This window comes from Zootoca vivipara, chromosome 8, assembly GCF_963506605.1.
Source record: "Zootoca vivipara chromosome 8, rZooViv1.1, whole genome shotgun sequence".
Lineage (NCBI taxonomy): Eukaryota > Metazoa > Chordata > Lepidosauria > Squamata > Lacertidae > Zootoca > Zootoca vivipara.
Window position 1 is genome coordinate 46,635,631 of NC_083283.1, and position 23,108 is coordinate 46,658,738.

The following is a 23,108-nucleotide window of genomic DNA, read 5'->3' on the forward strand; positions in this document are numbered from 1 at the left end:
GCTTACACTACTGTATTAACACCTGCTTCATATACAAACTAGAAAATTCTTGAATATTTTTTAAAAACTCTTTTTAAAAAGCAAATAACACATACCACTTTGCAAAGAACTCAAATGTATTACAGTGCTTGGAAATTAATACTGTGCCTGCTGCTATGGTTGCTAATCAGAAAAATACATTAATGGTCAGATAATGTTTTCAGTGCAGCCATCAATGCTTCAGCCATGTAAAAATCTTAGAAATCAAAAGTTCCAACATCTTGTTTTCTTGGATCTTAGCTGACATTCTATATCTGCATATTGTTACAGATCTGTGGGTGTTAAATGCTCGGGTTTAATAAATGTTAGGATTTAATTAGAACTGGTATGTTAGGACTTGTAACAGCCAGACTCGTGGATTTGAGATATGGGTTAGCCACTGTTAATATGTGAATAACCTAGGCACACTTCCTGGGTTGTGTGTGGGACATTATAATCCCATGGAATCAACATGTGTAGCAGCTAATTAACTCAGGTAATTTTCTCGTGAGGTGACCCCCTCCAGATAAGCCATTTAGGCAACACAAAGGGATGAAAGGGGCAAATCTCATTTGCAAATGAGTTGGTTTCCTCCCTCTCTCAAGGGCTAATTGTGAATAGGTGTGACAAGCTAATCCACTTTGAAGTAATGAGCTTTATCACATCAAAGGAGGGACATTCCCCTGGGTTAAAAAAGAGGATTTAGGCTAGCGCAGAAACTATGGGGTTAGGGCTGGGGAAATATAACTAGCAAGCACAGAGGGAACTATTATGGTGGGTTGTGCCCCTGCAGTGCAAGAGAGGTTGCACAGAAAGAATGGTGCCGAGCTTATTGTTGCTGCCGCCATGATTTCCTCCACGGAAAGCTCCAGGTTGTATATATGTGTAAATAAAACATATATCAAAAAGACCCTAGCCTCTGCATAATTTTTCAAAGGAAGCCCTAACCCTCGGTAGCATGCCTGCAACCTCTGTAATTTCATCCAGTTGCTAGGCAGATATTGGGGTGGCATGTAACGCTATGTTCATATTTGCTTGGGCAAATACAGCAGCATCTCCATGGAAATATATACTTCACAGTGTATTTCTCAGAAGCAGAAGACTGAAGAAGAAGAAAACTCTTGAATTTTCAGAATTTCAATAATGCACAAATGAGCAGGGGTCTTGCATGCCACGCAGCTTATGCCTCACTGCCTCAAGAAGCCCTGCCCACAGCCACAGCCTGCTGAAAGATCTCCCTGCCCAACCCTTTTAGCTAATTCCTAGAGAGATGGTGGCAGTAGAAACAGAGGATTCCTATTCACTTGGCCCTGCAGCCTCTGCTACCCCCTACCCACCCACCCCTAAGCACAGGGATTTTGGCAGCCATGCTTTCCCCTTCTGATGGATTCATGAACATTTTTAGCCAGGCTGCTAAATTGGAAATCTCTCTCCAACTTACACTAGGCCCTGCAAATCCTAAAGAAGCCCTCCTTATACCGTTGGCTCACCTAAGATTTTTTTTCAATGGGTTCTGCTACACACTTTAACCTAATGCTAGCACCAAACATAGCATCCATTTCTTGAGCACCTTGCCAAAATGGGGGGCATCTGCCACTGGGTGATAATCATTTATAATCATGGGTCCAGTGAGGTCTTCCTTAAGGAGAATTCTTCGGGGGAAGGCATGTACATTAAATGTACTGCATAATATGTATGTAGCCCATGTATTTTCAGATGGCCTGTTGGCAACCAATCTGTTTCCTTTTGCATAATTATCAAGAATTCTTTTGACTGACTACTAGATGAAGAAGGCATTAGTAGCCATGACTGCCCCCTAAAGTGTGCTGATTTTGTGGGATGGGTTTTAATGGGTAGGAGAGGATATATTAACTGCAATTTATCCCTCCAGGCACCCATATGTGTGGGTTGAACAGAGTTTCAAAATTCCATCCAGCAAAATTAAAAAAACATAGGAATTAAGTTGTAAAACCTTGTTTTGAGCAAGTCCAGCTATGAATTAAGCTGGCTTCTGGCTTCTTACCCCACTTCACAAAGAATCAGACAGCAGCCTGGGAAGTAAGTGTAAAAATATGACTGACTTACATATAAACTTGCATTGCTCCACAGCCATGACAGCAGTAAAAACCATGCAGGTAAAATACTTATATTTACAGTATAACAAACTTCAACCATGTGCCTAAAGCTGGAGCAAGTCTACATCCAGTGCTGGTCAAAGGAAGAGAGAGAGGAACAGGGAGTACTATACAGTGGTACCTCTGGTTGCGAATGGGATCCGTTCCGGAGGCCCGTTCACAACGTGAAAAGCCCGCAACCTGAAGCGCCGTATCTGTGCAGGTGTGAGGTGCGATTTGGTGCTTGGGCACATGCGCAAAGCGTGATTTAGCGCTACTGTGCATGCACGAATAGCGAAACCCAGAAGTAACCCTTTCTGGTACTTCTGGGTTGCCGCGGGACGCAACCTGAAAAAACATAACATGAAGCAAACATAACATGAGGTATGACTGGAGAGGAGGGGAAATTACATCAGACAGAGCCCTCTATGCCAACTGGATTTCTAGGGTCTGAATATCTGCCTATCAGAAATACAGCTCTGTGGACATAGTCCCTTATCATGCTAACAGATTTTTATGCTACCCCTATAAATTGGTATATATTAATAAAGAGTGCCTTTTTTAGGAAATGGTTTCGGACATAATTTTGTTAATGCTGGTTAACATGCTTTGCTCATCTATTTATATAATGACACACACACACACACACACACACACACACACACACACACACACACACACCAGGATTAATTTTTGAATCCTGGACAGATTTTTTCCAAATCAATTTTAATCACACCAGCTTTCTTGTTTGAAAAACATTTTAAAAAACACCACCACAGGCAAATTTTGCCATCTGAAAGAAAGAAACAACTTCTCATTTCCTAGTAGGATAATAGGAGCAGAGCAGCGGAGGTGTGGATTTCATGTTCAGAGCAAGCTGTGTTTTATTCAGAATTTTAACCACAACGTTCAAAATGTGTTCTTTAACCACATGGAAACGATGGCATGGTGAACAGCTTGTAGGAGGGAGATTGTGAGGTAGGATTAGAAAGGGATGGGGGTGAAATTCAGGAGAAACAGCCTCTCCTTAGATGTGGACTATTGCAAAGCTCTGATTTTATATTTTGCTACTCATATATAAAGCAGCAACAATACATAAATTTTCTGTTTCCCCACCATTCCCCAGAAAATAATGAACAAGAAGAACAACTGGATGGGTGGGAAAGCATGACATTTAGTACCTTTATGGGGCAGAAATTATTGTAAGCGCAGGAGGGAACATTCCTACAGTGGATGAAAAAAATGTGGATTCTTTACTCATGGCTTTTTTTTTAAGTATTAAAAGGACAGAGAGCAGTGTACAATAAAACACTTTCCATCCAAAGTTTTACAGTAATTATACTTGTAATATATCTAATACAGTGACTTCTAACTGGAAAAGTAAGATCCAACCCCAGTGGATTTAGGCTGTTCTATGAACAAATGATAAGAACTATGCATGATTTGTCCCCTCTTTTGAGATCAAGAAGGGATGCTCCGTTTGTGTGTGGCAAAATATTCTCAATGGAAGCCTAACTCATAAGGAATGAGAACCAGAAAAAGCATTCAAGTCCAAACAGAGTATAGAACATGGGTCGGCAAACTAAGGCCCGGGGACTGGATCTGGCCCAATTGCCTTCTGGATCCGGCCTGTGGACGGTCCGGGAATCACCGCGTGGATTGGCGTGGGATACTGATCGTTCGAGCTGTGCCATTTCTTCCCCCCTCTCCCTCACACACACCACGGCGGCGCCTCCTCCCTCCCTCCTCCTGGCTTCTCCCCACCCTGCCTAAAGGAGGAAGGGGGCTGGGCTTTGTTGAGCTGAGCACCATTTTAAGCAGCCCCTCTCCGGAGCCAGCCCTTTTGCGCTGCTCATCGTCCCGCCGCCGCCAGCCCTTGCTGCTTGCAAGGCACAGGTAAGCAGCCACCGGGCCTCGTCCGGTGCTGTGGAGAAGGGAGGGGAGAGTCGGGGGGGGTCCCCCAAAATATAGTCCAGCCTCCCACAAGGTCTGAGGGACAGTGGACTGGTCCCCTGAGGAAAAAGTTTGCTGACCCCTGAACTATAGAATATAAGGTTTCTGGAAGTATCCCCTCCATGCTCATAGCTGCAGAGTATACTTCTGTTCAGCATAGCCATCTTTCCTAGAATCTATTCTGGGCACCATATGTTCTTCACTGTTTGACAATGGCAAACTATAAATTAAACAAACAAGCACACTTTTATTAACCTGAGGCTTGCTGATAGAACAACTTGACACTGTTTCTGGGAAAGACAATTCACCTACTATAGGACTTGTTTAACCAGCAAACTACTTTATTTTAAACACTAGAGTACGTATATCGCGCTGAAGAACACAGATCATATCACATTACTGTGAGATTATATAACTGTGATAACACAAGGATTTTGCATTTACCTTTTTGCTGGGCATTTTTGATTACCATCTTTGTCAACATGGACAACTTCGGGCCGTGCAAAATGACCCGAATAGTATTCTGCTTTATTTTGTTTTGGGGGAATACCCAACCTGAAACACTGCAGAGCCTTATGGCATGCTTTTTAATCATTAGGTAGAGTGAAGAGGTCAGAAAGGAGCTGGAAGCCATCCATCCAGACTGTGCCCCCTAAGCTAGTCTCTGCCCTCAGGAAGATGTTGTCTTGTTGCTAATGTTAAAATAAGTTTCAAAGGGATCTTGTCCATTGCCCGAGGCAGCAAAATGTCTCAGGTCAGCCATGCCCAAGAAACTAGACAGCTGTCAGCAAGCAGCTACCTTAACTCACACAGCACAAACTAGAGAAACAAGGTTAGCAGTATAAGGCATGAAAGCCAAATTTAGCTTCCTAAAGTTTCCTCCTCACTGGGCTGATTCACCATGGGCTGATTCACTTCAGTCTCATGTGAAAAGAGGTAAAAACGGGGATAATCTGAATGTACACGCCTTGTCTTGCTTAAATTCCTCCTACCAGAAGAGGGAAGCTGATCATCCTGAATATTTGTCTCTAGGGTCAAGGGTACAACAGTTTTGTTTTTTAAAAAAGTGCTTCTGCCTACAGCCTACATTAAACCTAAAATGTGAAGTGTTAATTTTATTCATTTATAAAACGAGCTCAGGCGGATCCTTTGAGACAGCTTATAGTCACAAATTGAAAGCATAATGCAGCCATCTACAAACATAACAGAGCAACACAGGGGAAGATTAAACCATTTCAAAAAGCTATGGAGTCCACCATGTCTTTCAAGGTAGGAAATTCTACAGCCTGAGTGCTGCAAAGGCCTCTATCAACTGCTAAGGCATCTATTCTGATTCCCAGGCAACTGCAGTGCATGGCAAAACCTCGGACAAACGATAACAGTATAAAAACGCAAACACAATTAAACCAACCTGTATATCATTTATGTGACTTATCAAGGAGCTGTGATTTGATGTAACCAAGCTGGGTGCGCATACACAACATATACTATAACACCCAAGGAAGAGGTAATTTTAGGGGTCGTATGCTGCTGTCTAACAGGCCTAGAATACATAGGATTATGTCTAATTTCACATTCCTTACTCATGCTAAGTGCTGCTAGAATAATAGTAGAAATGGTATTTAAGGGTTTCAGAATGTGGCGACCCCACCTCCCTAGCTCTGCAAGGTATTATGACACCAAGTCTGAAATATATTGAAATGTACAGTATTGGTAAGGCAGGCATATCAACACATAGTTGGAACACCATAGTTGATACCTCCTACTCACATGGGCGTAGCCAGTACTTTTTTTTGGGGGGGGGCAGAACTGTCGTGATTGGTCAGTTAGTTAAATATTTCTATTGTTTTACTTGATCTAGGGGCAGCTGCCCCCCTGCCCCCCCTTGGCTATGCCCATGCCTACTCAATCCCTATTTGCTAGTGCAGAAATGTTACTGAAATGGTCATAGTTTGAATTTCACTATTGTTAATAATGGTTCTTTCTTAAAATGTCTCACTTGAGAGTGGTGAGTTCTGTAAGCGATGGCTGGGTGGCCTTGAGATAACTCTCCCTTCGTGCAGCAATCTTTGGAGATGGCTTTGGGCTCGTGTCTGAGTCCCCGCTGTCTTCATCCCCCATGGCTTTGATGTAACTGCCACTACGCATTCGCCGGCATGGGATCTCATCATCTTTGCCATGTGGAGTATACCCAGACCATTCATCTTGAGGAACCTGTAATACAAACAAAATGCAATGCTTTTTAAAAAAATCTCCATATAATAATATATGGATTTTTTTTAATTTTTTTTGAAATAAAGTTAAAAATACAGGCAACAAAAAGGAAGAGCACACCTAACAGTATATCAAGTTAACTAATTTAGGGAATCTAAATTAGTATCTGAAGAAGTGTGCATGCACACAAAAGCTCATACCAATGACAAACATTGTTGGTCTCTAAGGTGCTACTGGAAGGATTTTTTTAAATTTAGGGAAGAAAGAGAGCTGACTACAACCTTTAATATACCATGAGGGAGCTTGTGCAGCATTTAGAGCAAAACCAAAGAGAAGCACACTAAATGTGGAGTATTCACTTGTATAAATAATGCAGCCAAATAATATTAAGGGGAAAAAGTACATATAAGCAGTTGTATATAATTGGAAAATGATCAAATGCTTGAAGTGCCTTCACATAGGAAAAACAAAAACAAACCAGAAATCCTGGCATTATAACATCTTTAAAAACTGGGAGCAAGTTTATATTACTCTACTGCTCTTTAGAAGGTTGTTTGGGCATCCTCTAATTGTGTGTTCTACGTGACTGCTGTTGTAAACAATTGCTTCAGAAGGTCTTTGTGCAGGAATACCTTGTCATTAGATCCAAAATGATGAAGAAGCATAGTTTTATTAGAAGTTAAAGGGAATGTGGAGAAATTCCTCACAGTAAAAAAACCCATGCATTGTTTGACATTCCCACCAAAAGTGAAAGTATGAACCTATCTATCCACATACCCTTCCAACAATACTGATGGTAGTTACTGTATATATATTGGATATATATTGGATGAAGCCTTGCAGGGCTAATATGGCACCTACTGGCGACCTTGTACTGCTCTTCCTTCGTATTTTTATTGATTGATTGATATGGCTGCAAAATAGGTCCAGATACAACACCAAACATCTTATTCCAAAGATTCGCTCCCACATACGATGGATTGTGATCTGCAAACGGCATTTGGAGGGTATTATAAATAGATTATGTCAGAGCTTTAGTTGAAGAAGCAGCAGCTTCTGGGAAGGATTCAAAAGAAGTGAGTGGGTGCTTGGTTGCCTGCTGGATGCGAGTCTAGCTAAGAAAGTGACGTAATTGCAGGTACTGCTACAAAGACAGAGAAAATTGGTTTAGCTTTTCTCAAGACCTGTATAGGAGAGATTTCCCTTTATCCAACAAATCAAACAATCCTTATCCTCTCATAACTATTCAAGTGTGACGCACTTGGAGACTGTTGTGTGCTTCATGGGATGATGCAAAACTGACATTAGCAGAGATAATTCCTCTTCTTTCTCAGTTTATAACAAAATTCGGTCATATTGAAAGAAGAGCTACTCTAAAAGCAAGAGGAGTGCTTGCAAAATATAGGCCCAGTTTGCAAATAGTGCTAAACCAAACCATGGCTTAACACAAATGAGCAAATGTGTGGGTGCTTCCTCCAGACCTGCTGGTGCTGCTGCTCTGTCTGGGTCTATGCCACGGTTTGGCTCAGCGTCATGTCGAAACCAGGGCTCATGAGTGGCAGGGGTATGGGAATCTACATGTTTCCTCATTTGTGCTAAGCCATGGTTTGGCTTAGTGTTACCTGTAAACTGTAAATGTTACAGTACTGGATGCACTCAAAAAGCTCTAAATGAAGAGTGGTTGCCCTGTTCCTTGGAATTAAAGAACATGTCATTCTTGTACAATATGACTCTCCAATGCATGCGTGGAAGATTTCCTTAAAAAACAAAAGAACTGAGTAGCCACAGCTTTCATTAGCCAGTTCTTACATGGAGACTTATAATGCTTTTTACCCAAAATAGTTAATTTATAAAAATTTTGGTTAAGCAGATATCTAAGATATGAAGATTCTAGGAGGCAGCCCTGTTTGATGTCGTATTGTGTTTTAATTTGTTGGAAGCTGCCCAAAGTGACTGGGGGGAACCCAGTCAGATGAGTAGCATATAAATGAATAATAATAATAATAATAATAAGTCCAACCTTCAGTAGCTGCATGGCAACCAGTACAAAACAATTACATGTGTGTGTGTCTTTGTGTGAATAGTTTTGCTTACAGGGGGCTAAAAAGCAAGTTTGGCTTAGCAGACAGGCAATGTCAGCATTCTGGACTTTTGCTGCTTTAAACTTCGGGCCTATGCAAAGGCAGGATGTTATCATGCACATCATAAAGAGGAAAGTATTGGAACAAACTTGGGTTTGGGCTATATTACTTTCACAACCCAGTGGCATTCTAGAGCCTGTGGTATAGGAGAGTGCTTCACCACCCCATGTGTATAAAGAGGTAGTTCTGTCTCAGTATCAATTTGGAGAAGGCAATTTGTGTGGAGAAGCCAACTGAGGAGAAGCCCTAGCAGAACCAAGAAGACCAGGAAAACCAATTGGTATGTGTACTTGTATGAGTATACATTTTGTGTGTGTGCTCTATCCCTCATTTCCAGGGTTATTCATTAGGGAAAGAACATCCTTGCTGTAACATTTGGTCAGTAAATAAACCCTCATTTCTTGTCTGGTATTCTTGCATTCCCTTTTTTGCAAAGAAAAGATCCAGCGCTAAGTGTCTCAGATCTGGTCAACCCTGGCATGCATAGCAAGGCTGTTGTTTAAAGTTCACAACCCAATTCCACTACAAACTGGGTCTGTAACAGCATGTGCTAGTAGTGTTAACCTATTGGCTCCATCTTGAACATAGGTAAAAACCTATACTCAGAATGGGTGTGTCTGTCATGAGATACTGTGCCTTTTTATCCTCTCAAGAGAAGTCACACCAGACTGTTTTTGTACACTGCTGCAATTTATTCACCAAACTCCAACGTACACAGTAGCTACCTGGACCAAATGTGGACCGTTCCAAAATAAAGCAGATAGTATGGACACAGCAAGGGATGGGATTTTTTGTGTGAACAGCTCTCAGTTTCAGTTGGCTTTGAAAAAGCCGTGAGGGCAAAATCATGAAACCAATGGTTGCTAATGAAAACCACTGTCCAGGCTTTATAAGCCAGGCCCACAACACTGGAGGGCAGAAATAATGGGAAATGGGGATGTAGAAAGACCCAGGAGGCAATGCACTGGGAATGGCTGCGTTTAATTCTGGTCTGAATCACCAGGCTCTTTAAACTACCTGAACCCTGTAGAATGGCACAGAAAATGGCCCCTATGTTCCTCTTCAGTTTATGGATTCCTATGAGGATACCGCCTCAAACAATAATAAAGGTTAGTAGCTAGAAGCTATTGGCCACTGACCAATGTAACATGGTCACAGCAGCCAGCTGTTGGATGTATCTGTATCCCCCCCCCAAACTCAGCTCTGTGATTGTTACACTACAGAACACAGATCCTGTATTATTATTATCTTTTATTAGCGGGTCCTGGTCCTGGCTATGACCCTTGACAGACATACCCTGGTTATCCTCACCCTTACAGGTTAATTAAAGCAGTGACTGCTGGAAAACCAATAGAAAAATGGGGAAAACAAGCCGCTTAACACTGGCTGAATTTAAGAGTCAGTGTGTGTATAACATTTTAAGCTACCCTTCTTCCAAAGAGCTCATGGTTTTCACCTCCCATCTTTCATAAGGATCATTAGGAGATAGATTAAGCTGAGAAAGCATGAATCTGGGTCTTCTTGATTCTAGCTCAACACTCCTATTCTAGCTTATTAGAGCAAGAATGAAATTAAAATCAGAGTACATTACAAAAGGGCTATAGTACTGCTGGCAGAAAAAAAGAATTAGAAATAGAGAGAAAAGTAAGGCTAAAAATTAACAGATTAAATAGCTGTATTAAATTTCAAAAATGAATATTGGCAGCTTTATTAAAATATTGTTTTGATCCCTTATTAAATTGCGTTGAGACTATTCCGGTTTCCCCTCAAGAGAGCATTAATAGAAATTGATGTACAGTCTTCTTGTGGTGTTTTCTGACTCATTGCAGAGTTAATGTACTAGCACATGGTTTAAGTCAACCAAAGCATTTAATAGTCCACATTTTCCAAAATAAAAATTGGTCACTTACTGTAAAATCTTTTTCATAGCATACATGTACTGATAAATTTATAATATACTTCACAAGAATGAAAATTGTAAAAGGAAATCTCTACTGCCTGCTCAAATTATCTATTTGGTTTCATGTTACACACAATAGACAAATTACCATATGAAATACCATCAACAGCCAATGGCTTAATAATATCCCCCAGGACAAGAAGCATGGACTCATCTTCCACTATTTCATGTTGGTTTAGTGCCGATAAAATCAAATAGTTACATCAGCAGCCAAAAAAATAAAAAAAAAATATATAAAACTATATGCAAGAGTACATATAATAAAGTCACATAAATGAAATGTAAAATACATAGCAACGTCTTCTAATTTTTTTTGGAAAAAAGTTGCCCTAGTCTTAGGATCACTATGAGCTTACCTTGTAAGGCGAAAAAGCAAATAGACTGTCCTTGTGGCAAAATACATTCATTATTCATCTCATTATTGCTATAGTTTATTGCAGCCGAGAGCATTTAAGCTTCTTTTGGGCTTTGCCAAGGCAAATGTGGGTGAGTTTACAAGTAAACACTAGGTCTGGGGAGGGAGGGAGTGGTTGGCCATCACTCACAATGGGAGACATGTAACCAAAGCTTCCTATTAGTATGCAAATACTTAATGAAATGAAATTACACAACTGAAGAACAATGCTTAATGACTGCTCTGTGCAGATCTTCAAACTTATGCAATTTGGGATTTCTCAGTTGAACTTATGGCTGCTTTACATAGCACTACAACACCATTCATTTGCTGAATTTCACTTGTTATGGTCTTTTATCATGAACATACATTAATTCAGCCAAATAGAATGGCTACTATTTATGCTTACTGTTAAGATGCCAAAATATCCCAAAGGGGCTGAAGAAACATAATTATAATTTTAGACATGTGTATTTGATCACTCTCAAAACAGGAGAATTTTAAGTCATGTGAGCCAAGAATTTAAGAAAGCACATGTAAGTGCATGAGAGTGATCACCTTCTGAGAAATAATGATCAGAAATGTCTGACTGATTATTATTGTATGATGAGGTGCTTCCTATACAACATTTTAAAACCCAAGTTAGCTTTTGTCAACCATTGCAGGTGATAGGTAATCATGTCTTGTAGCACATGCAAGCACTCTTTAGAAGCATATACAGGATGTTCCCAATTAAAACACATCAACATTTTGAAGTATTTCTAAAATCTGCCACTTAACTTTTGTGGAATTTTAATGGTGATCTACTTCAGCTTAGTCAATCTGATTGATAATTTTGAACATATATTTATATGCTGGTAAGATAAATTTTAATATCCAAGAAAAGTTAAATTTTATTTATTAAAGGTATTTATACTCTGCTTTTCAAATTATTTTTTTGTAAGGAACACAACAATAATAAAATAGAACATTTAGAAAAACTCTGTAATAAGACACAAGGATAGAACAGATTGGTTTGGATCCATGGATCTGCCCACGGAGGGGAGTGGGTGGAACATGAGCTTCCTAACTCTTCCCAGCATCCCCCAAAGAGAGAGAGAGAGAGAGAGAGAGAGAGAGAGAGAGAGAGAGAGAGAGAGAGAGTCTGCTGCATGTCTAGAGATTCTTCTGCAACAGTAGTCTGAAGTGTGGGGCCAGAGGAAAAGGGGGCAAGTCTTTAAAATTGGGAATAGGATATTATAGCTGTAATACCATCTAGTTTGATAACCTGGCTCATGTTATCATCCTGGCAGCCTATTTTTATCAATTGTAATCTCTAAACTGCATTTAAAGGCAGCCACCTGTAGTGAACATTGCAGAGGCAGATTTAGGGCAGCACGACCTTCACCCCCCCCATCTCTGTGCTCCTTCACTCAGGCCGTTCGCCCCGACTCCTGCCTTTTGCTGCCACCTTCTCCTCCTCTGCTGGCACAGCAGACCTATTTCCAGAAGCCAGCTTCCGGAATTGCTGTGACAGAAGGAGGAAGAAGAGTAGCGATGCGATGGGGCATGGTAGGCTTCACAGCCGTTTTCTGGTTCTGTGCTCTGGTGTGAGCCAATTGACTCATGTCACAGCGAGGAACCAAAAAGCGCCCGGAGCATAGAAGCCAAAATGGGACATCCAGGATTGGGATCAGAAGCCGGGATGTCCCGCTTAAAGCAGGACATTTGGAGGGTATGTGACTGGCCAGAGAACATGCGATTGACAGAAATGCCACTCAGATCAAGTACTGGTAAGTATAAAATGTATGTGGGACAGGGGAAAATGTGTGGCTTTGAGATTTGGGGGAGGATTTTCTTTAAAACCGCTTTTTGGTGGGAGGACTATGCCCCTGTAGCCCCAGTGGACCAGCCTCCACTGACTGTGCTATTAAGCATGCATTCAAGCTGTAACCAAGTAGTCCCTGTACTTTTTGCATTTCCTGTCCATCTGACCTCACAGTATACACTGCCTCTACCCGCAAAACGTGTATCTATACCTGCAACTGAGCATTACATTTCAGACATCTGATGAAGTTTACTCTAATACATAAAGCATACGCCATATGCAGCAGATTAACGTGGCTACCTTTTGTATACTACAATTAATTCATATGATGTTGTGATACAACAGCATCTGACATATTCAGTAGACCAAACTTGTCCTGTATAGTGGTTCATGTTTTCTACACAACATAATTATAAGAGGAACATAATATAAATAAATGTGTAACACAGCAATATTAGCATCCACAACCACTTCTTTAAACCATACAAGTCCTTCATTCTTAGTTAAACAAGGAACACCCAATTTTAGCTATTGTTAAAGTAAACATTTTTTAAATAAAAAACTATATTATAAAATAGTAGAACAAATATAATCACAACACAACAAAGTGCCAAATAAAGCCAGAAATAAAGGTTTTTGTTTGGAATAAGAATCCTACCATAGTTTACTTTATTGGCTGTGACACAACACTGTGGTTTACAAATTTATCACTGGGTATGTAAACTATATCCTGCATACAGGTAGGTAGCCGTGTTGGTCTGGATCGAAGTAAAATAAAAAAAATCCTTCAGTAGCACCTTAAAGACCAACTAAGTTTTTATTTTGGTATGAGCTTTCGTGTGCATGCACACTTCTTCAGATATATCCTGCATGTTGACTGGGTTATTCCTGGAGATTTTAATACAATATAATCTTAAAACGTTTTGTAGCAAATTAGCTAGAATGTATATAAAACAAGTACAGCCACCCTTTACAAAGTTTTGGTGGCCAAGGGATAAGATTGCCACAAGTAACAAAATCCAAGTTGATAAATGATCTCTGTTGCTTTGCTCAATCAAGTTTAACTGATCACATTTTGATGGGGCAATGTTTTAATATCCATAATGTCGGCAATCTTGTTATCCATTACATGTAAGCTTGCAGTAACACTTCATAATGATCCAATATTTTTCAAAGGCAAAAGATAAAAGATGTACCTCTGACCCAATTATCAAGCTGGAGTGTGAAGTAGAAAAGCTAATAGATCTGATTAATTTATTTTGGATTGATTCTAGGAATTCCCTATCATGATGCTGCCAAATAAAAAGCATTTGACTTTTCTCTGGATATTTTTAATGCTGGTGAAACCAGATTGTCCTTTCTATCTCTTAAAAGTTTGCAAAGAGGATGAGAATGTCCAAAATCTGGTCTGGCTTTTCATTCAAATAATGGAAGAGTTTTTAATTTCCCCCCTTAATTTTTACACCTAACCAGATGTCTGTAATCTACTAGCAGTATGTAGTGATCATAAACTTTCCACATGCACAGCACAGTTTTTAAAGCTTTTCATAAATATTTTTCTATACATCTAAAAAGGGTCCACACCATACTTACTCATATGGAAGCATATCCAGTATAATGATGACATCTTTTAAATCTTTTAACATCTTTTAAATGAATGACAGCAACAAAATGGTACAAGGTTACTTGCTGCCACAGAATAACCAACAACTTAAAAGACTAATTTTATTTTTCTTTGACCTACATATGCTATCTTTCCCCAGCACGTCTAAGATATGTAATGAAGGTGCTAGGCGAGAATCCTTGGGGAGAGCATTCCACAAATGGGGAATCACAGCAGAAAAGACCCATTACAGTGGTACGTCAGTTTATGAACTTAATTTAGTCCAGAGGTCCATTATTAAACTGAAACTGTTCTTAAACCGAGGCACGCTTTCTCCAATGAGGCCTCCCTCCACTGGTGCCCTTCCACTGTTTGGATTCCATTCTTAGACCAAGGTAAAGTTCTAAAATTGGGACACTACTTCCGTTTTGTGGAGTAAACCAAATCGTTCTTAAACTGGACTGTTGTTAAACCAAGGTACCACTGTATTGTGTTCGATGGATAATATGGGCAAGGCTGGACAATATTTCTTGGCTCATTGCAGAATGGAGATAATCGTTTATCAACTTAAGCTTGCTAAAGCTGCATTCACAAAATGCCACAATCACTACTAAGGTTACATAATTCAAAGTGCAGTCTTGATATTTGGAGAAATATCATCCAGATAGTACTCTTGTATTGACAGAGCTCAGCAAATCCAGGGGAGTTGCTGACTCTGATTCCTTGTTCAGCTCCTGCACTTGTGCTTTGAACACTTCCAATTCAGACACATGCTCCACAATATCTACATACAATGAGTAGTGAAGTCCAAAATCAGCAGCACTTTTTCCCAGCTCACTTAAAATCAGATTCTTCAAGTTCTTTCCAGACAAAAGAGAGAGAGAGACTTCTGATGATATAGCTGACATGGCCTCATAGTATGGCTTCATTTGTGTTAAGATTCTGTCATAAACTGTATCTACCGGTAGGTGTTTCTTTTCTAAAGCTCTGTTCAGGAGGAATATACAGGCCTTCGTTGGATGCACTTTCATGAAACCTTTTAAACTTCTTCAGCCTCAGGTCAGGAAAGTTGCCTTCTAATCCCATCACTGTGCAAGATGAAATGTCTGGCTTAACTGACTGAACTTTGCCAGTTAAAAAAACTGGGGCAGGATTATTGGGAAGATGGAGAAGACATGGGGGAACGTAAGAGAAAGGGTGCGCTGTTTGCGCCCAATACAACTTGGACCCTTCACTACAGAAGGGTAGCTCAGGGAGCAGGTGTGTGTGTGTGTGTGGTGTCAAGACAGGCTTGGAGGAGTGAAAAGCCTCCACCACTGCCTCCAGGGTTCCTTCCCCTGCACCCAGTTGACAAGCGGGCATCAAAAAGATGGTGGTAGCAATACCAGCCATCCGGTCACCCAACCCCTCCACACCCTAATCTCAAATTCTTCCAAGGCAAGTGTCATCCAGGCAATCTCTATCAGAGCAATCTGGCGTGATTTTTGCATCCCCTGTGGGTCTGCACCGTGGAGGGGGCATTTTGCCAACCCCCAGGTACACACCTGGAAGTACCCCTAAATTATGTACCCACACCTTCAGAGAGAGTGTAACCCCATCGAGAGCAGACAATCTCCCATCCATCTGGCCTAGGGAATCACCCACTTACAGTGCCTCAGTCTTATCCGGATTGAGGTGCACTTTGTTGGCTCTCATCGATTCCATTAATGAGGCAAGACAATGGTTCAGCATATCCACTGCCTCACCTGCAGATGTAAGGGTGAAGTAGAGTGTGTGTGTCATCAGCATATTGCTGACAACATATTCCAAAACTCTGGATTACCCTACTCAGTGGTTTCATGTAGATGCTAAACAGCATGGGGGGTAAAATAAAAAAATGTCTCAGTTTTCAATGGCTCCCCAGAGCATGTAAGGCCCTGTATATGGGCTCTACTGGGAGGGGGAGGGGAGGAACCTGTTTTAAAGTAAACAAGCTGCAAGCTTGGTCAAAGGCCAAAGCTTGGACGGAAGCAGTTCAGAATGGAAAGAAGGCAGCAATGTTCCCTCCACTCTTTTCAACATGGCTTTATTCAGGTGGGGAGCACAAAAAACATATTGCCCCTGTTCCCACAGCACCCGGAGTTGTCTTTAACTGAAAGAGGAGAGACCTGCTCCCCACCATAGTGCTCCTGTCAGTGGCTTAGATAATGAAGTGACAGAGGCGTGCTCTGGTCCATGGAGTCACGAAGAGTCGGACATGACTAAACAACAACAACAACAACAACAACAACAACAACAACAACATTATTATCCACAAAGGTCAACACTTTACTTTTCCTGGTAGGAGTTTATGATATTCATATAGTTGGGAGACACCATTATACTTATTTATTCATATAGCTTTTCCCTGCCAAGTCTTCAGAGTGGTTTATAACCACCCAGTCCACATACTGAACATTATAAAAGTCGCATTTCAAAGTTAAAATAGCAACGACAGGAGGGAAAGGTGTTCGGGAAAATAGAATAGGGGACCAAAAACAAACACAAACCAGCACTAAATGAACGCTTCATAAGTGGCCAACACACACCTTTGGTTGCTAGCCTTCTCAGCTCAGGAACACCTGAAGCAAGACCTCAGAAAAGGTTTTTAACTAACCAAGAGATTTGTATGGTCCTTTGTATGGAAGATTTGTATGGAAGCCAGTAATGAACTTTTAACACCAGTTTGAAATTGTCAGACTAGCAAGTTCTTATATTAAAGCAAGCGGCCATATTCTGAAGCAGTTCCCTGACCCCTGGCTGTAACAGATTATTTATTGAACAGATTCGTAAGTTGCTTTTCAAAAGACATTTGAGACAAAGCAGCATTATAAAATACACGGCAAAACATGAACAGAATGTAATATACAAAATATTCAAGGTCTACTAGCAGTAGGCCAACTGGCAGGTGAACTGTCACAGTTGCTCCCTGTTGCTAAGGGGATGGCAGAAGTATACATGCTTGGCCTTTGTAAGAGCTGTACCAGCCAAACATCAGTTTATGATTGGCCATTTGGTAAACACTCCATTCACATCTATTGGTCCACAACAATGGCTTGGAATTCTTTCAGAAACAAATCGATTGGTTGGAAGATCCAGCTGAACAGTATATAAGGCCAGGTTTTGCATTGTTTGGGGTCAGTTGAACAGCCTTTGGTGGACTATGAAGAGGACTGGCAAGGGACTCAAGAAGAGGCTATGAAGGCAGAAGAAGGGACAGGGGGACAGGGACAGGCTAAAGCCAAAGCAACAACCATGGCAGGTATGTGAAGAAGACTGAAGAGCACATCAGAAAGTTAAAATCAGAAGAACTGCAAGAGAGTACTGTACCCAGCTATCATAGCATCATGGTAATAACCTGTATAGTACTTATTTAGAAAACTGTACCATTGCACATGTGTAGAGTGCCACTGTCTCCTCACATCTATGAATGGAAGAAGAGCTTCCATGTAAGGAGGAACAAGTATAATTTTTATAGGTAGCCGTGTTGGTCTGCCGTAGTCGAAACAAAAAATAAATAAATAAAATTCCTTCCAGTAGCACCTTAGAGACCAACTAAGTTTGTCATAGGTATGAACTTTCGTGTGCATGCACACTTCTTCAGATACCTTATTTATAATTTTTATATAACACTTATTTTATTTATCTTATTTAATGTTAGGAAAACTTGCTTCTAGTTGTATGCAGTCTCCTCTGTCCCACCCATCCCCCAAAAATATTTTTAAAAATCAACTTTTCATTATAAAAATCATGTTTTCCCTTTAAATTAAGAGAACAAAGTGTTCCAACCAATGGACAAAAAAGTGATTGTTTCATTTGACCCAGAGCACAGCAGAACATATTTGCAATGCATGGTGCAGTTCTGAAAACATGAAGCAATAATCTGTGTTCATCATCAGAGTACATCACCCCAGACTTCTCATAATCAGCCTCTGTTATGTCTGAGATGAGGGATAATATCTTCCAGGTTTGGGGAAGGATTTGGAGTGATATCTAGACAGCCAAAGGGCCCAAATTTTTCGTTTTAGAAATTCACTAACAAACTCACAAAAATCCAGCTAGAAATAATAGTGGCAGCATTTTTTTTCATCCCAAAATATACCAAACTAACTGGCCCTGCCACGCGTTGCTGTGGCTCAGCCTGTTAAATGGAGCCTCAGAGTCCCCCTTCAGACTCCACTCACCTTCTGAGTCCCCCTGTTTTACACGTGTTCTGTTTACACAGGCGTATGTATCCCTGTGATTCCCCGCACCCTGTGCTGATCCATGACATATCCAGCCCCCTCCTCCCCCCAGCTTATCCCTGTGACTGATCCCACTGTGTTCTGACCCATCCCGTCCCCTCCTCTCCCCAACCCTCACCCAGGCGACTCAGTACCTCCATTCGGCCTAGTCTGTAAAGGCTTCGGTCTAGTATGTAAACGAAGGTTTTATAGGTGCAGTACCAGTGTAGCCACCGCTAGAGGGCACTGGTTTGCAACCTGGTTCTTTTCCCAGCATGCACTTTCTTCTGATTTGTAAGTTCTGGAACACGTGGTTTTTGGGGTTTACCTGGCCCAGGTGTGACATCTGTCTTTAAAAATGGTATGGGTTTGCTCTCATAGTCACATTTGACTCTGTGTCAAAATATGAGTGCAATCGGTCAAGCGGTTTTGTTGAACATTGGAGACAAATTGCAAAAATCCGCCCACCAGGGGTGCGAGTGCTGCCACGCCAATCCACCCAGGGATATTTTGTCACACACACACCAGGCATGATACCCAGGGCGGACTGCAACCCCCGCACCTCCCTTGCGATGTCCCTGAGCAGATCCACACAAGTTTTCTGGAAATACTCTAGGAAAGTACTCTGGAATTGCTCGCGATTCAGATTTACCTGCCCTGCCTCATCCAGCAGTTCTTATTGAGTGAATGCAGGGAAATGGTTTATATAGAGTCTACTGCAACATACACACAAGCCATCCACTATTGTGCCTTCTATATACTAAAGACACCCACCAACTGAATATTAGAGCTAGCCTCTTTGTTCTTGCCCTAACCAAGAGGTCACACCCTCTTAAACTTTTAAATTGATTCATTGTTTTTCATTGTGCTGAAAAGTTATCCAATTTAGATGTTACCCCCTCCAGATGAATTTCGTATTGCTTGAAAAATTAAGAATTCTCATTGATCAACACATTTTATGTGAGCACTGGGTGGGATTCAACTAAGTTATCAACAACAACAACAACAACAACATTATTTATACCGCAGCCACTCTGGGTGGCTTCCAACACACATATAAACAATCAAACATTAAAAACTCAGAGTAGACCCACATAAATTAATGAACTAGGTTAGGTCCATTAATTTCAATAGGACTACTGAGAAGAAAACTTAGTTGATTACAACCCATTGGCATCATCTGTACATCATCATCACTGTACACATGGCACCTTACAGAGGATGAGCAATGCAAGAGTTTTTAAGTGTGCACACTTTACATTTGTATGGCTTTTTAAAGAATTGGTGGGGGGAGAAACTATGCTCCTGTAACGCCTCTTCAACTTGCCATTTTTATTTGACTGAAATTCAGGATTTAGTAGCATGTATAATAGTTCAGGGCATTTATTTGTTTCTTTTTTAAAAAAACAATCCTAATATATCAACATTATGGTGATTTGTTTCGAATTTGGCAAGTGCTAATTTAAGTCAAGGTAGACATAGCATGATAAATATGTAAACTTAGCCATTCTGCATAACGCTTTAGAGGACTGATGGACATTTATCCATGCAGACACCGATAATGCCCTCTAATTCTACTTCACAAGTCTATTCCTGTCAAATATTATCTGCAAAGTCCCCGTGGAAGGGCTCATGCAAAGATGAAGCTGGTATAATTTTTTCACTTCCTTTCCCACCACCTGGTCACATATTGGGTCAAGAGTTATAAGTGCCAAGTGCCTGATGTTAAGAGAGCTAATAAAAAACAAGAGTCTTACAATCGTCTTCTGACCTGACATCCAAAACATCGTCCTCCCCTGCTCGAGTACCATTATTTTGCTACCTTCAAGTACATCCCCCTAGATTCCCACTTTTTAATGTATAGGAATCCTATATGAACACAGAGATATGTGCAGGGAAGCATTCATATTTACTTTTTAATGTATAGGGAATTCTGTATAAACAGAGACATACATGCATACATTATTACGTGAAATAATTCTTAATTTTGGATGTAAACTGGTGTTCAAAATATATATTAAAAGCTGAACCTCTTTTGGTACCCCAGATTCATTTGTAGGTCACCTAGGTTTCAACTAAGCTGGACCTTTTCAGAGGACAGTAGAATCCTCTCCTCTACCTGACTCTAGACTCATCCAAAATACCCCATAAAGCTGAGCACAGGAGAAAAGTACCCTGCAACATATGATGCATAGAAATAGAGCTAAATAGCAAGGTAAACTGAACAGCACAGCAATCATTCACTATTTTTAAACAACAACAACAATAAGGATATCTTGGATCAAACCTCTTTTTTCCTCATGGTCTTTTCTCTTCTTTGTTTGACATTACTCCACTGTCCATGCACAGTCAGGTGTGCCATTTCTGCTTCAAAATAAAATTCATAAAAAGCAATCCACAGATCTTGCAAGCCTGAAACTGTGTTAATTTTCTGATCCACGTTCTTGCCACAAACATTAACCGGCAGTATGATAGCTCCAAGAGCAGACATCTGATTCTTGACATTTAAAGATACAATACTGGTGAAAAATAGTGACGCTTTATTAACTGCAAACAGCTTGAGAGGGAGTCAGTGATGTACTCTTAAAGAGTATAATCGGAACATTCAATAATTTCAGTCTTTCAACTTTGCATTTTTTTTTCCAGTCAGAGCTTTCTCTTTCTTAAAGGAATAACAGCTAGATACACCAATCTGATCACTTCATGTAATTATTTCGTAAGGGTTTTCTGTATGTGACAAAAATGGATAGTAGGTTGGTTCACAGGGTACAAAACAGAATTGCATTACTAAGTGTTCCAAGGGGCTCCAGTTTTCATCACAAAATAATAAAATGAAGGCAAATCCTAAGATTATAGAAGCTAATGAATGTCTGTTCTGGTAATATTAGGTTCATTGAGATTGTAATGCTAAATGAAAGCTTACTACCTCTAGCTCCCTTGTGACCCTGCTGTGCCTTATTGTGTGTATTGAGTGCCTTTTTAATCCCCCCAATTATTCAGAAAGCTCTCATTCTTTTCACATGTTAAGAAAGTGAACCAGTTCCTCATTGTATCCATTCTTTTTAACACTGACTCTTAGCAACCAAAATGCAGATTTATTCATAATTTGCATTAACTTCCACCTTCATCTCCCCATTTGGAGTCTCATCTCAGTGTAAGGCATATTTGGAACCAGAGGCAATGTAAGTAATGCAAGCAGTAACACATACAGTACCTGAAGATACTGGCAAGACCGCTCTTGTTGACAAGTCTCTGCTTTCACCACTGTCTGGTCCATGTTCATGGAAGCCTTTTGGTAAACCTCACGGGCTCTGCTCACCGTCAGCGTAGAGGACCAAGAGCTTTTTTTCATTAACTGAGCATCCAGATTTACTGGCAGGTTTGCACAAGTGGAACATTTGACATCATTATTGCTTCTGGAAGGCTTCACCGCATGTTCACTGAGAGTGTTGTAGGCTTCCATAAAGTACTGAGAAGCAGAACGGTCAGGGCATCTCCCCATAGTCATAACCCCACTTGGTCCATGGTAAATGCAAACATCACTGTCTAGGTTGTCATCTGAGCTCCACCATCCTGAAGCATTTGACCTGGATTTTCCTTCTGACCGCCGGTCTTTGCTCTTGCTACGTTTGCCATACCTCATAGTTTGTGTCTCCTCTGGGCTTGATTTGCCTCCATTGATGCTTCCCTTTGATGGGCCTTCGAGAGAGTGAGACTTTGTGAAAAGCTTTTGAACAGAGTGAACCAAATGACGGATCCTCCCTGGACTATCGCTACGATGTTCTACAGCAGTCCTTTTGTACTGCAAAGTATGGTAGCCATCTCGATTTATAGGAAGCTGCCTTTCAAACTGGTCTAAAAGATTGGCAGGAATGCGATTACTTTTATTGGCTGTTCCGTGTGGCACCAAAGCACACTCATCTTTAAGCTCATTATGGGAATTGTAATGTCTCCGAGGGAACGTGCTGCTAGCAATCTGATCGTTGTAGGGAACCATGCATTCTCCCTGAAAAGAGTTCCTCTGAGTGTAGTAAGAGTGATCTGCAGGATGATGTTCCACAGGATTTAACAAATATGGCTTCCTCTCAGAGTGATGTACCAGAGAGTCACATGCTGGTTCACAGGCAACCCCATGATGGTGGCTGCGGCTGCTAGATAATCCTTTCATCATTGAAGTGAAAAATTCCCCAGAGTCATCTGAATATGCTTATGTTACTCAAAGATCATCATGAAAGACCTAGAAAAATGGAGAATAAAAAAAATGTGAAATGGTTTGGTAATGCACATTTGGTTTTGGGTTATCAATGAGACTTATGTTAGTCACTACTAACTTTTCACATTCATTTCAGTGGAACTTAACTGCAACTAACACAATCTGATCTCTGCTGTGCTGTGCTTCAGTTAGTAGCTAAGGTGAAAACACTCCAAATGAATACAAAGTCATGCCACAACTGGATACAACGTGTTAAAAATGTATATTCCTGGGATTTAGTCATGTCATACATATATTTTGAGATGTCACCTTTGTAATTTGGAGCAGAGTGGGAATGGATGGGAGGGCAGGAGCTCCTAACAAACAGCATCTGCAGAGCACGTCTTTGAACCCTTTGCTAGGAGACACTTGAAACAGCTGCCAAGTCCTGTTTTCGCGGGAAACCCCTGG

General features: G+C 40.7%; 1 protein-coding gene across 1 annotated transcript in view; it reads right to left on the reverse strand.

Moving 5' to 3' along the window:
• DLGAP1 (DLG associated protein 1) overlaps positions 1-22,616 on the reverse strand; it is a 105,065-nt gene extending 82,449 nt beyond the window's left edge. The window contains exons 1-2 of the mRNA XM_035124393.2: positions 21,660-22,616; positions 6,085-6,299 (exon numbers count right to left, since the gene is read on the reverse strand). Coding sequence (XP_034980284.1) covers positions 6,085-6,299; positions 21,660-22,616 — 1,172 coding nt within the window. The remainder of the gene's footprint in view (positions 1-6,084; positions 6,300-21,659) is intronic.
• Between the last annotated feature and the right edge of the window lie 492 nt (positions 22,617-23,108).